Source organism: Carassius carassius, chromosome 46, assembly GCF_963082965.1.
Source record: "Carassius carassius chromosome 46, fCarCar2.1, whole genome shotgun sequence".
Taxonomy (NCBI): domain Eukaryota; kingdom Metazoa; phylum Chordata; class Actinopteri; order Cypriniformes; family Cyprinidae; genus Carassius; species Carassius carassius.
The window spans coordinates 13,499,058-13,515,649 of NC_081800.1; the positions used below are offsets into that span (position 1 = coordinate 13,499,058).

The 16,592-nt window shown below is 36.6% G+C and overlaps 1 protein-coding gene across 4 annotated transcripts; it reads left to right on the top strand.

Annotated features, from left to right (window-relative positions):
• The first annotated feature begins 1,081 nt into the window (after positions 1-1,081).
• Positions 1,082-16,269, top strand: LOC132129182 (coiled-coil domain-containing protein 30-like). 4 transcript variants are annotated; one of them, XM_059540676.1, is made up of 29 exons: positions 1,082-1,319; positions 1,648-1,696; positions 2,717-2,896; positions 3,061-3,181; positions 4,461-4,651; positions 4,976-5,044; positions 5,201-5,275; positions 5,726-5,879; positions 6,652-6,723; positions 6,936-7,051; positions 7,162-7,236; positions 7,379-7,443; positions 7,528-7,720; positions 7,804-7,893; positions 7,987-8,112; positions 8,260-8,397; positions 8,463-8,641; positions 8,800-9,004; positions 9,874-9,957; positions 10,055-10,225; positions 10,353-10,562; positions 10,640-10,797; positions 11,680-11,845; positions 11,932-12,053; positions 14,300-14,441; positions 14,520-14,656; positions 14,739-14,856; positions 14,962-15,026; positions 15,664-16,269. In XM_059540676.1, the coding sequence occupies exons 2-29, from the start codon at positions 1,682-1,684 to the stop codon at positions 15,875-15,877; spliced, it is 3,651 nt and encodes a 1,216-aa protein (XP_059396659.1). In that variant the 5' UTR covers positions 1,082-1,319; positions 1,648-1,681; the 3' UTR covers positions 15,878-16,269. The 4 variants fall into 4 exon arrangements, with proteins under 4 accessions (XP_059396659.1, XP_059396661.1, XP_059396660.1 ...); XM_059540678.1 differs by lacking the exon at positions 14,739-14,856; XM_059540677.1 differs by lacking the exon at positions 5,201-5,275.
• The last annotated feature ends 323 nt before the right edge of the window (positions 16,270-16,592 follow it).

The window sequence follows — 16,592 nt, forward strand, 5'->3', positions numbered from 1 at the left end:
TTTTAAAAATTTTGTTTTGATGTCAAATTAATCTTGCTGTTTTTATTTTGTGTTAAAGCAGTGTTGCTGTTGTAAAGTTATACATCTTACAGTTGTGTTGCTGGGTTTTAAAGCAAAAATTTCCCTGTCCACTCAAATGTTTCAAATGTGGATGATTGGCTACAGGTAGATGTGTGTGCACACACTGCCAGAGCTGCCATGCTGCTTTTGTGGAGGTAGGACGGGGTGGTAAACACACTTTTTCATTTTTAATATCATAAAGGCATTTTGTTTAAAGATACTGCAAGCTAGTCAGTGTAATCAGTAAGCATAATGTATTGTAAGTTGCTTCAGAGGAATAAGGTATTACAAGTATAATATACAACAATAATAAAATGGTGCATTGACATAATTTTTTTTTTTTTAATTAAATACTTCTGTACTTTTACTTAAGTAAAAATCTGTCTTCACTACTTTCACTTTTAATGGAGTAATATTTGACCAGCAGTATCTGTACTCAATTAATAGAGTTGTGTACTTTGTCCACCTCTGACCATTGTACATTATGTCTAGCTTTACACATATGAGCATCTCCATCATATACAATCTCTTATGCTTCTGTTATGAAATGTGCCAAAAGATTCAACACTTATCCAGTGTATAAATGTAAAAAAATAAATAAATAATAATTTGTTTTATTTTAGACATATAGGGATTTCTACAGGTAGTGTTTTACAGCATGTCACCCACACTTAATTATCTTTAATATATTTATATTTTATTGATGTGACTCCAGTTCACTCATTTCAATTCACCCTGATACTGCATTAAAGAAATATAGGTTATTGCAGACCTGAGAATAGATAGAGATAGATAGATGAATAATATAAAATATATAAACACTTTATTTTTCTTTTACTTTATTTTTATAAAACAAAAATATGAATTGAACAGCTCAGGCATTCAGTGTTGTATACACTTTACTCTTTGGTGGCTTATTGAATTATAGAGCAAACAGCGCCATCTGCTGGGCTGATGGGAAACCTCAACTCCTCGCCACCCCCTCTTACCCCTTGATGGTTTAACCCGTTGCCTAGGCGCCCGGTCCAAGCTACTGCGCGCAGCTGAAACAAAACACTCGTTAGGCCTCAGGAGATACGACAAACATACAGTCATCATTAAATGGTTCGAATCGATTTTAAAGGACGACAATACGTCAATAGTAATCGGTTTTATTTTTAACAGGCGTCTGGAGGACATGAAAAGAAGCTCATGCATAACTTTGGCTATTTTTTGGCTAGTCCGCCCTAGCCAAAGTTAGCGCACTGGATTGTGCTAAGGTTAGAAAACTTTTTATATTGCAGGAAAATCTAGTAAAGCCCGTATCTTGTCAGATACACTCGTGACTGGAGATAAATTATGAATATGTGAGAGAAACATTTGATGACGGATGATAATGCAGAAGTGCAGAAGATCATGTGTTGTTAGTCATTTGTTACAGTTGCAGTGTTCAATTTAAAGGCATACAGACTTTTACACGTTGAGTTATGTTTAATATTTTTCTTGTTTTATAATAATGTGATGATTAGATCAGAGACTGCCATGGGCAAATGCTGGAAACCACAATTTAAACTTTTTCCCCATAAAAACTCTCGGCTATTTTGCAAGGGATGCACGGACTCCAGGTGAGCTGTACTCGGCCATGGAAAAAAGAGAGGTAAGGGGTTGTCATGTTTATATTTATAGGTATGACATGGGATGGAAAAGTTAGTGAACATCTTGTAATTTGTTTGTGATTGAAATTATTTTGTCAGACAAAAAAATAGACTTGTTTCCAAATCGGGCTGGTGTTTCTCATTTCAACAGGTGTAATAATCTGTACTCTATTAATACATCTAATGAAATAACTTCATGACAGTAATTCCCAAGGTCCTACACACACAGTATTTATTATTCTATCTCTGCTTAAAGGACCTTACAGAAAGTTTCAACATTTTGAGTCTAAGCGCCACATTTGTCCACAACAATATTCAAAGGCCACCCATGTAGGCTCTGCTCTAATAACAAAACAGTATAGCAATAATATATCGAATTATATTTTTATTATTTATATTTTCCTTATGGAATAAGGTTTTTAAAATTATTTTTAAATGGCAATTTATCAGCAAATGTTACTAAAAACGCATGACTTTATGAATTTGATCATTTGTATATCTTTTCCCAGTCTAGAAATCTCACATTAAAAATGTACTTAAATATCCAGGTTTACTACCTGAGCTGTGGGAACCCTGGTTCTTAAGAAAAATTATAGTTGTTGAGGAAAATTATTGAAATTAAAAATACATTGTCAGATTTCATTTCACAATTGTTTTATCTGATTTAAAATCTTGTTTTGTCTTATTTTAAATCATCTTAAGCATCTTGTGGTCCCCTTGAAAGTTTGCAGTGGTTGAGAACCGCTGATTTATATCCAGAATGGAAATGTTAATGAAATGTAAATTATTTGGAATCATTCTAAAACATTTTGCAGCACCTTTAAAAGTTTAAAGGTCTCCTAGTGGTCCTGACCCCCTATTTAAGAAACACTGCTTAATGAGGCACCTTTTGATTTATACTTAACACCAAGCAATTACAGTAGATGTGCCATTTACAGGGTGACAGAGGGTTAAAAAGCGGTGTCGGGTAACCCAGGTCTCATCAAAAAAAAAGAAGACTCATTGTTTTGTTTTGTCCTAAGGAGAAGGAGCTGGATGAGCTCACCCTCCGCTTGCAGAGGGACGGTGTGTCCTCTGAGTCTCCATCAGAGGAGCGTGAGCTGCACCTGTGGCGTTTGCTCCAGCGCAGCGAGGGCAGCCTGAGCACAGCCTCTGAAGACCTGCAGACTTTACGCACACAGCAGGCCAGTGAGATGAGAGAGGTGAGCCAGCAGATGGCAGGCCGGGCGTCCCCCTTAAAGAACATCAAACGATGGTCTCCCATCATTTACAGGCACTATAACATGACGACACTGTTTCCTGACTAAAACACACTGCTTCTGATGCTTCTGCTGTGTTTTGTGTTTGTTTGATGGGTTTTTTCAAGGTGGAAAATTACGTGGAGCATATTCGTAAGATGCTGGAGGAGCGGGAATCTCTTACAGCGGAGTACGAACGTGACAGCGAACAGCTCCGTGCTGAGCTCGCTCTAATGAAACACCAACAGGGTGAGTTAACATACTTCTAAAAATAAAAAATATATAGTTTGTCAGTAAGTAGTTTTGTTGCATGCTACTCATACTGTTTCCACATTGTGCATACTTGTGTACTAAATATAAGTATGCATACCGCATTCCGCTGTGTGCACAGTATGTAAATATTCTGTATGCATAGGACTCTACATTTGTCAAATGTACACTATATTATAGAGCATGCTGTGTAGAATATTGTATCCAACATTGCAATGTGCTTGGCTGGACCTGGAAATAATATCAGTCACTATTTTCTTTATCTGACAACGACAACCAAGACTTAAAGTGTTTTTACCAGGGTTACTTTAATATTATTAACATACTATTATAGTATACGACATTTACATTTACATTATCCAAAGCGATTTTCAAATGAGGACAATGTAAGCAATCAAAAACAACAAAAGAGCAATGATATATAAGTGCTATAACAAGTCTTAGTTAGCTTAAACGCAGAACACGTTGCAATGGCTTTTAAATAATACAATAAATAAAAAGAAAATGGATAGAATAGTAAAAGAATAGAGCAAGCTAGTGTTAGAGGTCTTTTTTTATAATTGTATAATAAATGAAAAGAAAATGGATAGAATACAAAAAGATTAGAATACTAGTATTAATAGTTTGAAATAGTTTATTATTTTAACTTTAGTTTTTTAAAATAATTTTAAGTTCTTTTGTCATTTTTGTTTCACATTTATATTTTGTCATTTAGTTTTTGAATATTTCTATTTATTTATTTTTATTTCAGTTTTAGTTTTTTTTAGTACTTCAACTTTAACAATCCTGTTCACACCAAGAACAATAACTATAAAGATAACTATCACAATAATTACAGCATATTACCTACTTACATTAATATTTAACATGCTACAGTAATGTCTGTGGATTCTAATGTGAATGTTTTTGTTGTTCATCAGCTGAAAAAAAAATCATTGTTCCTTTGTGTCATCATCATTATATTTGTGGTGTGCACTTCCCTATTCTCTCTAGAATTAGAATGGTTATTATAGTTATCATTATAGTTATCATATTTGTCTGGAACAGGCTTTTGAACTTACTTTATTTCAGTTAGTTGTTGTTTTTTTCATTGTATATTTAAAGATTTTTATTTATTTATTTAAAAATAGGTTGTGGTATTTAGTGCATACTGCACTGTAAGTAGTACACTAGTATTCAGTTCAGCACAAAGCTCTTGCATTCTGCACAATGTCCTTATAGTCTTGTGAGTGATCTTTATTGATGTTTTATGCATCAGACTCCCAGTGTAAGGAGGTGGTGGAGATGCTGGAGCAGGAGGGTCTAGCAGAGATCAGCCAGAGCAGTGCCAGTGAGCAGGTGGCCTATCTGCTGGTGGAGAGAGTCACTCTGCTGGAGAGACTGGAGGCTGCGGAAAGAAAACTGGACACCCAGACCCTCACCGGCAACCTCAGAGAGGTGCATCTACAGGTACTATGAGAAATACAACCTCATTTCAGTAATAGTTTTCATAAAGTTGTAGGTCAACAGGTAGACTTTTAAAATACCTAAATTTTGTTTAAAATACTGTGAAATGCTGTGCCTATAGCAACATCCCCATACTGATTATCTATACTTTGAATGCACTTTGGATTAAAGCATCTGCCAAATGCATACAATGTACATATTAACATGCTAATATTGAATATTAAATATATGTGTTTGTAGTTAAAAAAGAGCGTTCTCTAGTAATACCTCAGTTGTTGCTCATTAGTGTTATGGTCATTTTAATATCTCCTCTCTTATGGAAATCAGGAAGAGCTGGATCATATGCGTCACACATTGGAAGAAGAACTCGGGCAGCAAAAGGAAAACATGACTGAGGTGAGAAGATCTCAAGCAACTTCGAATGCAGCTTGCTGAAGTAAAATCCCATTTATCTACAAATTTTTCCCAATCACAAATATCTACAAGTTTTTCATTGTCCATCTCAATGCATCATCATTTCTCCTGATTCTTTGTCCCTCCCTAAATGGACAGGAGTCATCAGTTCAGAGTCTTTGGAGGAAGTTCTTTGGTGTGCGCAAAGCTACACTAAGAGCACAGAACCTTCCTGTACGTTTCGATTGGACTCATAAAAAAGGCATGGCATAAATGTAAATCAAGAGAGGTGGAACCTTTCTGTATTATCCTTGAGAGGATGATCCACTTAAAGCAGATTAGGGCAGCTCTGTGGTCACCTCATGAAATAATGCATGCCTTGGTTGAACACAATGCAGAGAATAACAATATCCTCTCACATTCTGAGCTTAGCATGATCACATTAACTCAACATTAACAGCACTATGGACCCTTCATTCAGGGTGGTTACTAACCATGTCTCTGATGGTTAAAAAGGAGCAGGTGCAGATTAAACTCTGTTCACACTGGAACATGATCCACATTCAGCTTCACCTGTGTTCTGTGGCTCATGCATGTTAAAAACGCTTGGATGCTAACACGCTTCTTGCTTATCCAACGAATAAAACAGGGTTTACTTCTCACTGAAAGCTCTGTCCTCTGTAGGCCCACAGTGAAGAGTTCATTAGAGAATGCACAGTGTGCCAGAGGATGGAGAGGGATCTGGAAGAGGCATCAAGTCGTCTTGCTATGGCTCATAAAGAGATTCGCCACCTGACGGATGAATTAGACCTTGCTCATAAGGTCCAAAAAGTGTGTGGTAAGTAAATTCAGCATTAAGCTTAAAAAAATCACACGATCCTTCAGAAATCATTCTAACATACTGATTTGGTAATCAACTTTTATTATTATTATTAATGTTAAAGGCAGTGTTATTAATAGACACTACATTTTCTACATTTTAGGATTCTTTGAATAGAAAATGTAAAATCTTTTAATTTGAATATAAATCTTGTGTAACATAACACCTCTTTACTGTCATTTTTTATCAATTTAATGTGTCCTTGCTATATGAAATTACGGACTTCTTTCAAAACTGACCTTAAATATTTGAACAGTAGTTAAAAAAAAAAATCCTAAAAATTAAAATCAGTACTTTGTAATTGCAACATGTGAATTTAGGTATCAAAACATGATATTGTGCTGAAAGAAAAATTGATATTCATTTTGAGATTGGTTTAAGATTGCATTTAACAGTGTTCATTCTTTTTAAAGATTAACTTTTAAATGAGTGTTAGATGACAGTAATGGTAATATAATCTGGATGTGAAAATGAGTGATGAGTATGAAAAGTTAAATATTGAATATTAACTGATGCCAATAAATTAAAAAGCAACCAATATGTTTCCATTATGTTGTGCATCTCTAGTAATTATTATGTTTTTATATGCAACTAGACTAGCTATTTTCTCCTTTTACATGACCAAGCATCACTTATGTCATCTTAAAAAAAATGTAAAAATCTAGTTTTAAATATTTGTTTGCAATTTTGCCTTAGCGCATGTAAACTCAAAACAAAATTTGAATTTCAGTACCTGACCTGCAGAAAACTGGGGAGGAAGTGGAGCAGTTGAAACAGGAAGTGGACAAGCTTAAACATTGTGGTGAGATTGTGTCTGTTACAAGCAAGATTATCATGCACCTCTTTAAAAAATTCTCACAATTGGTCATGCTTTTTGTCTATATTCGATTTAATTCATAAAACACTTAAAAAAACTACAGTGTAGACAAAAAGCTGTAAATAAAGACGGAACAAACCAGAAAAAACATAACATTTCAAATTATGTGTTTTGGTTGTAATGCAAATATTGGACAGATATGGTGGAGCTGCAGAAGGCCAAAGAACGCAATGAAAAACTGGATAATGAGATTTGTGTGCTAAGGGATAGAGTTCGCTCTTTGGACACCGAGAGGAGGACTCTTCTTAAACTGGCAAGAATAATTTGTATTTCTTTTTTTACTGCCACTACCTGTCAGATAGCAGAGCAGTCTTATTTGCAAACAGAGAAATTCTATAATTTGTCATGATGGGTGTGCCACAGGTTGAACAATCAAAGCTGCACTCAGATCAAGGGATCAAAGTGACATTAGAGCACAATAAAACCAATTCTACACAGGTAAATATGTGTTACACAATATTACAATCTTCTAAAGAATTATATATTTGCATATGCTTATAGTATATTATATACAAAAGTATTTTTGTATAGTTTCATCTGAGAGCACTTACAGATGTTTTGTTTTATTTTTTTTTGTCAGGGATTTGGGAATAACGTCAATCCTGATCCATCATTGGATGCTGAGGATGAGATACTCCACAAAAGGTGAAGTTTGTCTTCTTTTATCAAACTTAGAGTTGTACATGCCATTGCTTTAAATATGCTGATATGGCAGTTGTGTGTCGGCAGGTGTCGGAGAGAGTCTGAGGATAAGGACAGCCATCTGCGAGAGCTGGGGAGGAGGTTGCAGAAGCAGCAGCGGGAACACGAGGAGCTAGTGGAGCGCAATGAGGAGCTGGAGGTGCTGCTGGGAGAGGCACAGAACGCAGCGAAAGAGGACCGGGAATGTCATGAGTGTGAGATAGAGGGGTTGCAGAGAAAGGTGTGTTTTTCAGCCATCGACGTGGGGCTGAACTGAATAAGTAACCACCTGATTGTTGAGAGTGACTCTGATTTTGGTTCTAGATTAAAAGCATTGAGGAGGAACTGAGTAAGAGAAATAGTAAGAAACCTGAGAAGAAAAAGGAAGATCAGGTTCATTGGACTGAGTCTGAGGTAAAGGTTAAGACAAATTGAAAAAGCCCCTCCTTTGTACACTTTGTTGGTGTGGTAGGAGAAATTATATTTTCATGATCTTTTAATCCAAAGCTTAGCGAGAGCGTTCAAGAAAGACTTGCGTTCCTCGAGGGTCGACTTACTGAAGAAAAAGGTTGGAGGAAACAGCTGGAGGTGGATCTGTCTGTAGCCAAGGCTGCTCTCAAAACGGAAAAAGAGGTAATATCATTGTCACACATGACTCATCATAAAATCGACATTTAAAAGCTCTGGAACGTTATTCATATTGCACTATGAATTTGTTTTAATAGAATTATAATAAGGTGATCTGAAACCATAAATGCCACATGGTTATTTTGTGGACAGGTCATGCAAAGAGACCATGAGGAGCTGAAGAAATTACGTGTGGAGGTCCAGAGACTAGATGTAGAATGTCGACAAGGGAAGACAGTTAACAAGAACCTCACGCAGATTAGAGGAGAAAAAGGAATTTTGGAAGAAAAGGTAATAAAAATGAAGGCCATTCAATTATATTACTGTAGCTTGCAAATACTGTTTGTACTCTGCAGGTGGCCCAGTTGGAGCGTGCTCAGACACGACTCCAAGACAACCTGACACTTCAGACAGAGAACAGCCGGTTCGAAGAGGACCTGAAAGACAGCAGGGGACAGGTGGCAGAGCTTAATTCTATGGTTGACAAGCTGAGAACAGAATTGACTCGACTGGAGAAGGAGCACAACGCATTAAGGTAAGACACTCTGTCACAAGATGCATCATTATTTTCCACCTTTTTCATCTCTATGACAGTATTTTTTGTCCAATATAGCTGACATTATCCCATCTTCAATAAAAGCCCCTGGTCTATGTAGAAAGCATGTCGTAAGGTGTTCTGTGTCTATGTGTTAGGGGTGAGCTGATGGAGAAGCGCGGGCTAGTGATGGAGCTACAGAAGGAGCTCAGTGAGAAAGCCCACGAGAGGCTTCAGACTGACGGTGAGAGAGAAAGACTCAGTCTGGAGCTCCTGCATGTGAAACAGCAGCTGCAGTATGCTAGAGAGCAGATACCCAGAGCATCACAGGAGCATACAGCCAACCACAATGGGCTTTGTCAGGTAGGATTCCTTTATAAGGTGTTTCTTCAATTGTGTAGCCTAATATTTTAAAGATCTTGACTGGTGAAATAACATTATAGCTAAATGAACATGTTCTTGAATACTTTGTGCATTACTGAGTCTCTTAAGATCACCATGGCTACAATAATTTGATCAAAAATATAGTACAAATATTTATTTATTATTTAAATGTGATTCTGATTGTGATGGCAAAGCTTGATTTTCAGCATCATTACTCCAGTCTTCAGTGTCACATGTTTCTTCAGAAATCATTTTGAAATGCTGATTTGGTGATCTTTAAACATTTCTTTTAATCAGTGTTGAAATCAGTTGTGTTGCTTAATATTTTTGTGGAAACTGTGATGCATTTCAAAATAGAGAGTTCAAAAGAACAGCATTTATTGAAAATAAAAATATTTTGAGACATTATAAATGTATTTAGTTTCTTTAGACCATTTTAAATTCTTTTTGTTCTGGTTCTCATTCTTGTCTAATACATTTTCTGAAATGAGGAGGCAAAGTCATTCTTTTTTTCTTTCTTTCTTTTTTCTCAATTTGTTTTCAATGTTTTTTTTTAACCCAATGTAAATTCATGTACCAACTTAAAGGTGCGATGTGTAATATTTACAACAATCTATTTACAGAAACGCAATATAATATACATAACTATGTTTTCAGAGGTGTATAAAGACCTTTGATAATGAACCGTAATATTTGTATTACCTTATATTGAGCAATTTCTATCTACATACACAGCGGTTCCTCTTACATGGAAGTCCCCACCATGTTGTGGTTGTGACAGGTTGTGTATATGAGGTGTTTGCTGGAATCATGTGTAAGCTGTTTGATGTTATGTGCTGCTCCTCTAGCTGGCCAGTGTGAACTCCACCCTGGAGGAGGAGAGACAGCTGGCCCTGCAGGCCCAGATCAGTGAAGCACAGGCCAGGACTAAGGTTAGCCCTGCTATAGCTAGCCCTTTTATAATTGTATTTTTTTTTTTTATGTTCTTGTTTGTCATGTATAATGTGACCATTATGTGATTGTCCACAGGCTCAAGACTCACTTCTCCAACAAAAGGAAGAGGAGAATAAACATCTGAGACAGGACCTGCAGAGAACCCAGCATCTCTTCACTTCTGCTGAGCGAGAGCTGCGCTATGAGAGGGAGAAAAATCTAGACCTTAGGAGACACAATGCACTCCTAGAACAGGAGAAGATCAAAGTAAAAAAAAAAAAACCTTGTGCCGGGTGCCAGAATGTATTTGGACCCTTAAGTTACACTTAAAATGTAAGAATGTTTTTCCTGTTGATTTTAATGCTTGGAAACCTTATGTTTCTGCTCCTTGTAGCTGTGTGCGGAGCTGAAGAAGGCCCAGGCCAAAGTAGCCCAGCTGGAGGGTAGCGGAGCAGGACAGGTGGTAGAGCTGGAGAGACTCCAGAAGAGGGTCAGAGATCTGGAGCTGGAGGTGGCCAGAAGCACTCAGAACCGACAGACTAACAGCAGCTTGATGGAGGAGCTTAATTCAGAGAGAGCACGTGTGATTGCTGCTGACAAGAAGGTGTGTGTTTAGAGCAGATTGATATTCTTCAGTAGTAAAGCAGTTATGAAGAACATGTTAATTTAACATCTTTGCAGGTTGTAGAACTGCAGCAACAACTGAAGAACGCACTGCACCTGCTGCGTCTAGAGGAAGCCAGAGCGGGAGAGACCAGCAAACTGGAGAGAGACACCAGAGACATGTCTGATAACCTGTCTGCCCTCAGAGCCCGACTGCAAGACGAGCAACTACAGAGGTCAGAAAGGTCACTGTGCCAATTAGTGTTCATTTTGGAAGGTGTTTTTTAATTTAGTCCTGTCAAATGTTCTTTTTAGTTTTTATCATATTTAGTCAACATGTGCTGTTTTTTGGTTTAGTCAAGTTTTGCAAGTCTGGAAAAAGTCTAGGAGTTTTAGTCAATTAAAAAATTGTCATATTATAGTCATGCTGCACAGTGGTTGCAATTCTTGTAATATTTTAAATATTTATATCAGTTTTTATCTCATTTAGTTTCCGGTTTTGTTAAATTGTCATATAAATGAACACACACTACATTATCAAAACTGGCAAAATTTAAAAGCTAAATCAGTGAAATTATATATTAATTCCAATAGATTAAATCAATTTGAAATCCCAAAAATGATATTGATGTTTTGTATTACACTTCAGTTTGAGCAGAATATCACTAAACTCCGACATGCATGTTTACAAAATTTTTTCAGGTCACCTGGACTTTTTCTTCAGTGTATATAGAATGTGTGCTCATGGTTGCCAGATTGTGAAGATGATTTAAAACCCGGAAGAAAATCTTATTTGTTAAGAACAAAGCTGTGATGGGGGATTTAAACTCTGGCAAATCCAAACATGAAAACTCTTGGAGGTCTATTCTTTTTCTCTTTTTTTTGTTTGAGAAAATATTTCATATAGCATTTATTTTTTTAAGCACGTTTTAGTCTTGTCTTTTTTCATCAATTATATTGCATGGTGATATAGTCACTGTGTTTAATATTGTCAGTTTCACATCGTCATCTTCTCATTTTAATCATGGGAAAAAGGTTGACAACAAATATTTTTGACACTAATCACAAGCCAATATACTTGGCTGTGGACTTTAAGATGACTTTGTGTTTTCTGACAGGAAACTACTTCAGCAGAAAGATGAGGAACTCCAGCAGCAGGTGCGCTCATTGCGGGCGAAGGAGGCAACTCTGACACGCACCATCTCAGAGATGTCTCGCCGCCCACAGGAGCTGGAGATGCGGCTGCAGGTGCTGGAGACTGAACTTAACACCGCTAGAGAAGAGGTTTGTGGGGTCAAACTGAATCTGTATTCTGCTGAAATGATGTGTCAGTTGAGCTCCTGACCATGAACTACCAATGTGTCCTGCAGCAGAGAAGCAGTCAGAAGAGCTGCCACGGGCTGGAAGAACAGCTGCTGTCTTCCCAGCATGAATCTGAGAGACTGCAGGAGGAACTGAAGCTGGTCGTTCAGCAGCTTGACACTAACATCAGGTATCATTCTTTAGTGAGTGGACTTTAGGGATGTTCATTTCGGTTATTTTTCCTAACCGACAACCGACGCTCTTTAACCGATTATTAATCGTTAACTGACAAGTTTATTTTCAACTAGAATTGATTTACATTAGAAAGGATAAGTGTTAGTGACCCGTTAAAAGATACTAATATTAGTTTACCGGGGATTCATTTTACATGCCAAAAAGCAGCAAACAACAGAACATGAGGATTCACATGGTCATATCACCCACCTGCAGCGCTTCTGAGAGCGGAGAAAAACATAATAAAGTTAGGATATATATATGTATTAACATGTATTATATATGTATTAATTAAGAAAAAAAAAAAAAACAGTTGCGGTTCATTTTTGTGCTGCACTAAAGGAAAAAAGATGGCAGAAAGCAGCATCCTATTTTTTTTTAGGCTTATTTTATGCACAAAGAATTGTTTTTATTGTGAATGTACGCAAATAAAGGCAAATCGTTTACAATTCTGATTATCTTTATGACTAAAAGGAGTAGTTGATTCAACTGTTAGAAGGAAAAAATTCAAGTGATCGTGCTGGCGCCGCATACGCCACACGGTTAAGCTTTGCTACATTGACAATGCAGCCTTTTTCTTTATAAAAAATGCAGTCAGTCAAATATAATGAAAAAAAAAACACACATTCCTCAGTTTAAATATGTAGTCAAATCTGTGCCATGAAGTGTTATCACCGTACCACCATGATGTTATACAAAACATTTTGTTTAATGTGGATATTGGAACACAAGTGAAGTATGGTACATAATAAATAATAATTTGGTATTCAAATACATCGCGAATACGTAAAAAATTTTTTGTGTCGAATGGGAGACCCAGAGTTGGTTTCAGTTTCGTTTTAGCCTAAATGAATTTGTTTTGGCTTTTCGTTTATATTGCTATAGCCTAACTTCTGAAAGGCCTATTTGTAATTCTTATTTTATTCTAATTACTGTTAATTGAAAGGATTTGTTGTTGAGTGAGGGGAACTAAAATAGCTTGGCTATGTTTACAGTTTATTATAATGTTTCTGAACATTTCATGTCAGCTTTAGGCTTATTTTTGAATAAAATAATAAAATGCGGCAGTTTTTTTTATACGCATAGCATATTTTAACTATGCAGCAAACCTTTTTAAATATTTTGATAGATTTTTGAAAATAAATCAATAAATTATTTTTTTTAACTGTTTAACTGATCGTATTAATCTGTCAAAATTCTTAACGGTCGGTTAACAGTTAACCGGTTGAAATAATCATCGCTAGTGGACATTGTAGTCTAAAGGCTGGAATACACTTCATGACTTTTATTTAGATTTTTGCCCTGATTTGCAGTCTGGAGGAGTCGATGCTACTTAAATTAAGTCAGAGCCAGTTTGGAGATTTTGGGAAGTCAGAGTTGAAAGATTTCGCTAGATTAAAAGTAGGGCTGCACGATATTGGGAAAAAATGACATTGCAATATATTATTTTACTGCGATATATTGCGATATGAAATCTAATCTTATTTTTTCTTACAAACAAAAATGGGGTGAGCACATTTACATTGCCATTTTAAATGATTTAAACAGAGTATTATTTAAATTAGAGTAAATTATTTGTTTTAACTTTAGGATATGGTTTGAATTGTTAACATATTAACTAACATGAACTTACCACGAGCAATAATTTTGTTACTATATTTATTAATCTTTGTTTATCTTAGTTTATAAAAACACAGCTGTTCATTGTTTGGTAATGTTACTTCACTTTGCATTAACTATGTTAACAAATACTGTACAACTTTTGATTTCAACAATGAAGCGCTCGTGTTGTTTGAAGACGGTAAAGGTGAGCGCACGTGCGGCCGGGGCTCTCTCGCACGCGCTCTCTCGCTTTCTTCACTCTGGCGCTCTCTCTCTCTCTCTGTTCGTTCTTATATGCGCCCTGTTAAACTGACAGGACTTAAGAATACATGCAAATGATAAACTTTCACTCTATGAAGGTTAAGCTGTGCAATTAATCTGCAAATCACATTCGTCAAGGGCCGGGGAGCAGCTGGCCCATACGGTTAATGAATAACAGATCAACTACGACAGCCTACATCGCACATCCTGCGATGTGAATATCGTGGATTCGTACATAGCGATATCGATGCTTAAATGACACATCTTGCAGCCCTAATTAAAAGTAAAAATATTAAATGTAGTTTGTTCATATGAAATGATGAAACTCATGTTTTGCAGGAGGTCCAACGAGAAACAGTCTCAGCATAAAACCAAGTTGCGCAGAGCTAAACAGATCTTCATGAAGACATTCACCCAACATGAACAGAGGATCCAGCAGTTAGAGAATGATCTGGCTCTTGCGACAAGTCTCTCAAAGAAAGTGAGTGTTTTCTTATCTGACCTTTGAAACTACATGTGTAACTTGCACTTCATCTTGAGTGTTTTACACTATGAGCAGGAGAAGGACTGGATTAGGACTGTGACAGAAGAAAACGACCAGCTCCTCCTGGAGAGACGAGAACTTCTGCAGCGAACAAGTGAAGCGGAGGAGATGGGAAACAATGGACTGAGAACCGCCACTACCATCCAGCAGAGGTAAAGATCTCATGGCCTCTTCTGCATCAGTCAGGATATCACAGAGGCATGCTAACTATCTCTTTGTCCTGTAATCTCATAGAGTTAAGTTCCTGGAGATGGAAAATAAACAGCTGCAAGAAAAAACTCTTACACTGGCCAATCAGATAGGAATTTTAGATCGGTCATTGAGAAACCTTCAGTCGCTGTGTACTGTTGAGGTACAGATTTATTTAGCAGTTGTTCTTGTTATTAGTATTTAAATAAATGTTTTGAGTGATCTGGATTGCACTGATATTACAATTTTGTGTGTTTTTCTGTCTTAGGAGGTCAAAAAAATGTTTTCTTCTGGATCTTATCCTGATGGCCAGCTGGGGACATCAACTCCAAGGTATAATTCAGAAAAATAAATTTTTCTTTCTTCCAATTTACTCAGTATTTTTGTTCCAAAATCTAGTCCAATCAAAAATAACATAATACACAAAATGTGGGGTTTTATAATGCATGTCAATTTCACTATTACGAACACTATAACACTATTACTTAATTCAAGTATTCACTATGCACTACTATACACAAGTTTTTTATTTTGATTTTATTCAGCATGGATGCATTACATGTTTACTTTAATTTTACAGTGTTACAAAAGATTTCTATTTCAAACAAATGCTTTTTTTAAACGTTCTATTAATTAAAAAATCCTGAAAAAATGTGTCACATTTACCACAAAAATATTTTAAACAGCACAACTGTTTTCGACATTGATTATAATAAGAAATCCGTATATTAGAATGATTTCTGAAGAATCGTGTGACACTGAAGACTGCAGTAATGGCTGCTAAAAATTCAGCTTTTGAGACTTCTTTTAAAAACATCTTACCAACCCCAAACTTTTGAACTGTAGTGTATAATCTCGCCTTGTCTGACATTTTTTATTTTATTTTTCTGATGAGACTGCAGTACATTATGGGATTATTTTTCAGTCTCAGTAATCAAATTGTGACATTTTGCATTGCATGTTGCTGTAGTCCCCAGCCTGGGCCCTGTGACTCATGGGGAATATTGGATGCCATTCGCAAAGTCAAAGTGGGCGACTCTGGAGTGAAGAGCCTGGAGATATCCTCGTCTGTGCACGTTTCACAGTCCACTGAGATAGGCTACCTGAACGTGACTTCATCAGTGGCTCCCAACAGCAGGTTAGAGCAGGAAGAGAGTCTCAGTGCCACAAGCGATGAGGCCTGAGGGAGTTACAGTGACCTGCGAAATGCCATTACAAGGCTTGCCAATCTGAAAAGTCACTGGAGCAGTCAAGGCTTAAAAATAATTGAACTGTAGATGGGTAAAAAGCAGACAAATTGTTTATGTGGCACTGTGACAGTCTATGTCATGTTTTGTCTTCAGTTACTTATTTTGCTTAAACATCAGTTGTTTTTTAAAGCGAATGTGAAGAGCTGGATTATTGCTCAGGCTCATACTTATCTCCTGGGTTGAATTCAGTTGCATTGCCTTTGTGACTCACAGAGTGATATCATCCACAAACATTACACTTCATTGGATGCTATGGTCAGTAGCATTGTCACATCTATAAGATGCCATATGTATTTTTTATATGTATTTACCCTATAATGGTATGACAATGACGTTCAGATGGTACAATTTACAGTCGTTTACAACTGAAATGCACTATATCCTTTGGATATGCGTAAGTATTTGAAGTCAAGTGTCTTTATATTTTAGAGCGATTTGGTGTAAATGCCACCTGATAGATATCTTGCAGCCATGTTTTTTTCTGGTTTTGTCCGGTCAGTGTGTTACCACCTACCACCATACATTACACGGCTGGCTTGTCTGCATTGGTCTGCATCTGTCAGTGCAGTGTAAATTGGCCTTAAGAGACTTAAAAAAAAGAAAAAAAGTATTAGAACTATCTTACCATGCTTTTGAATGGTAGTGTACA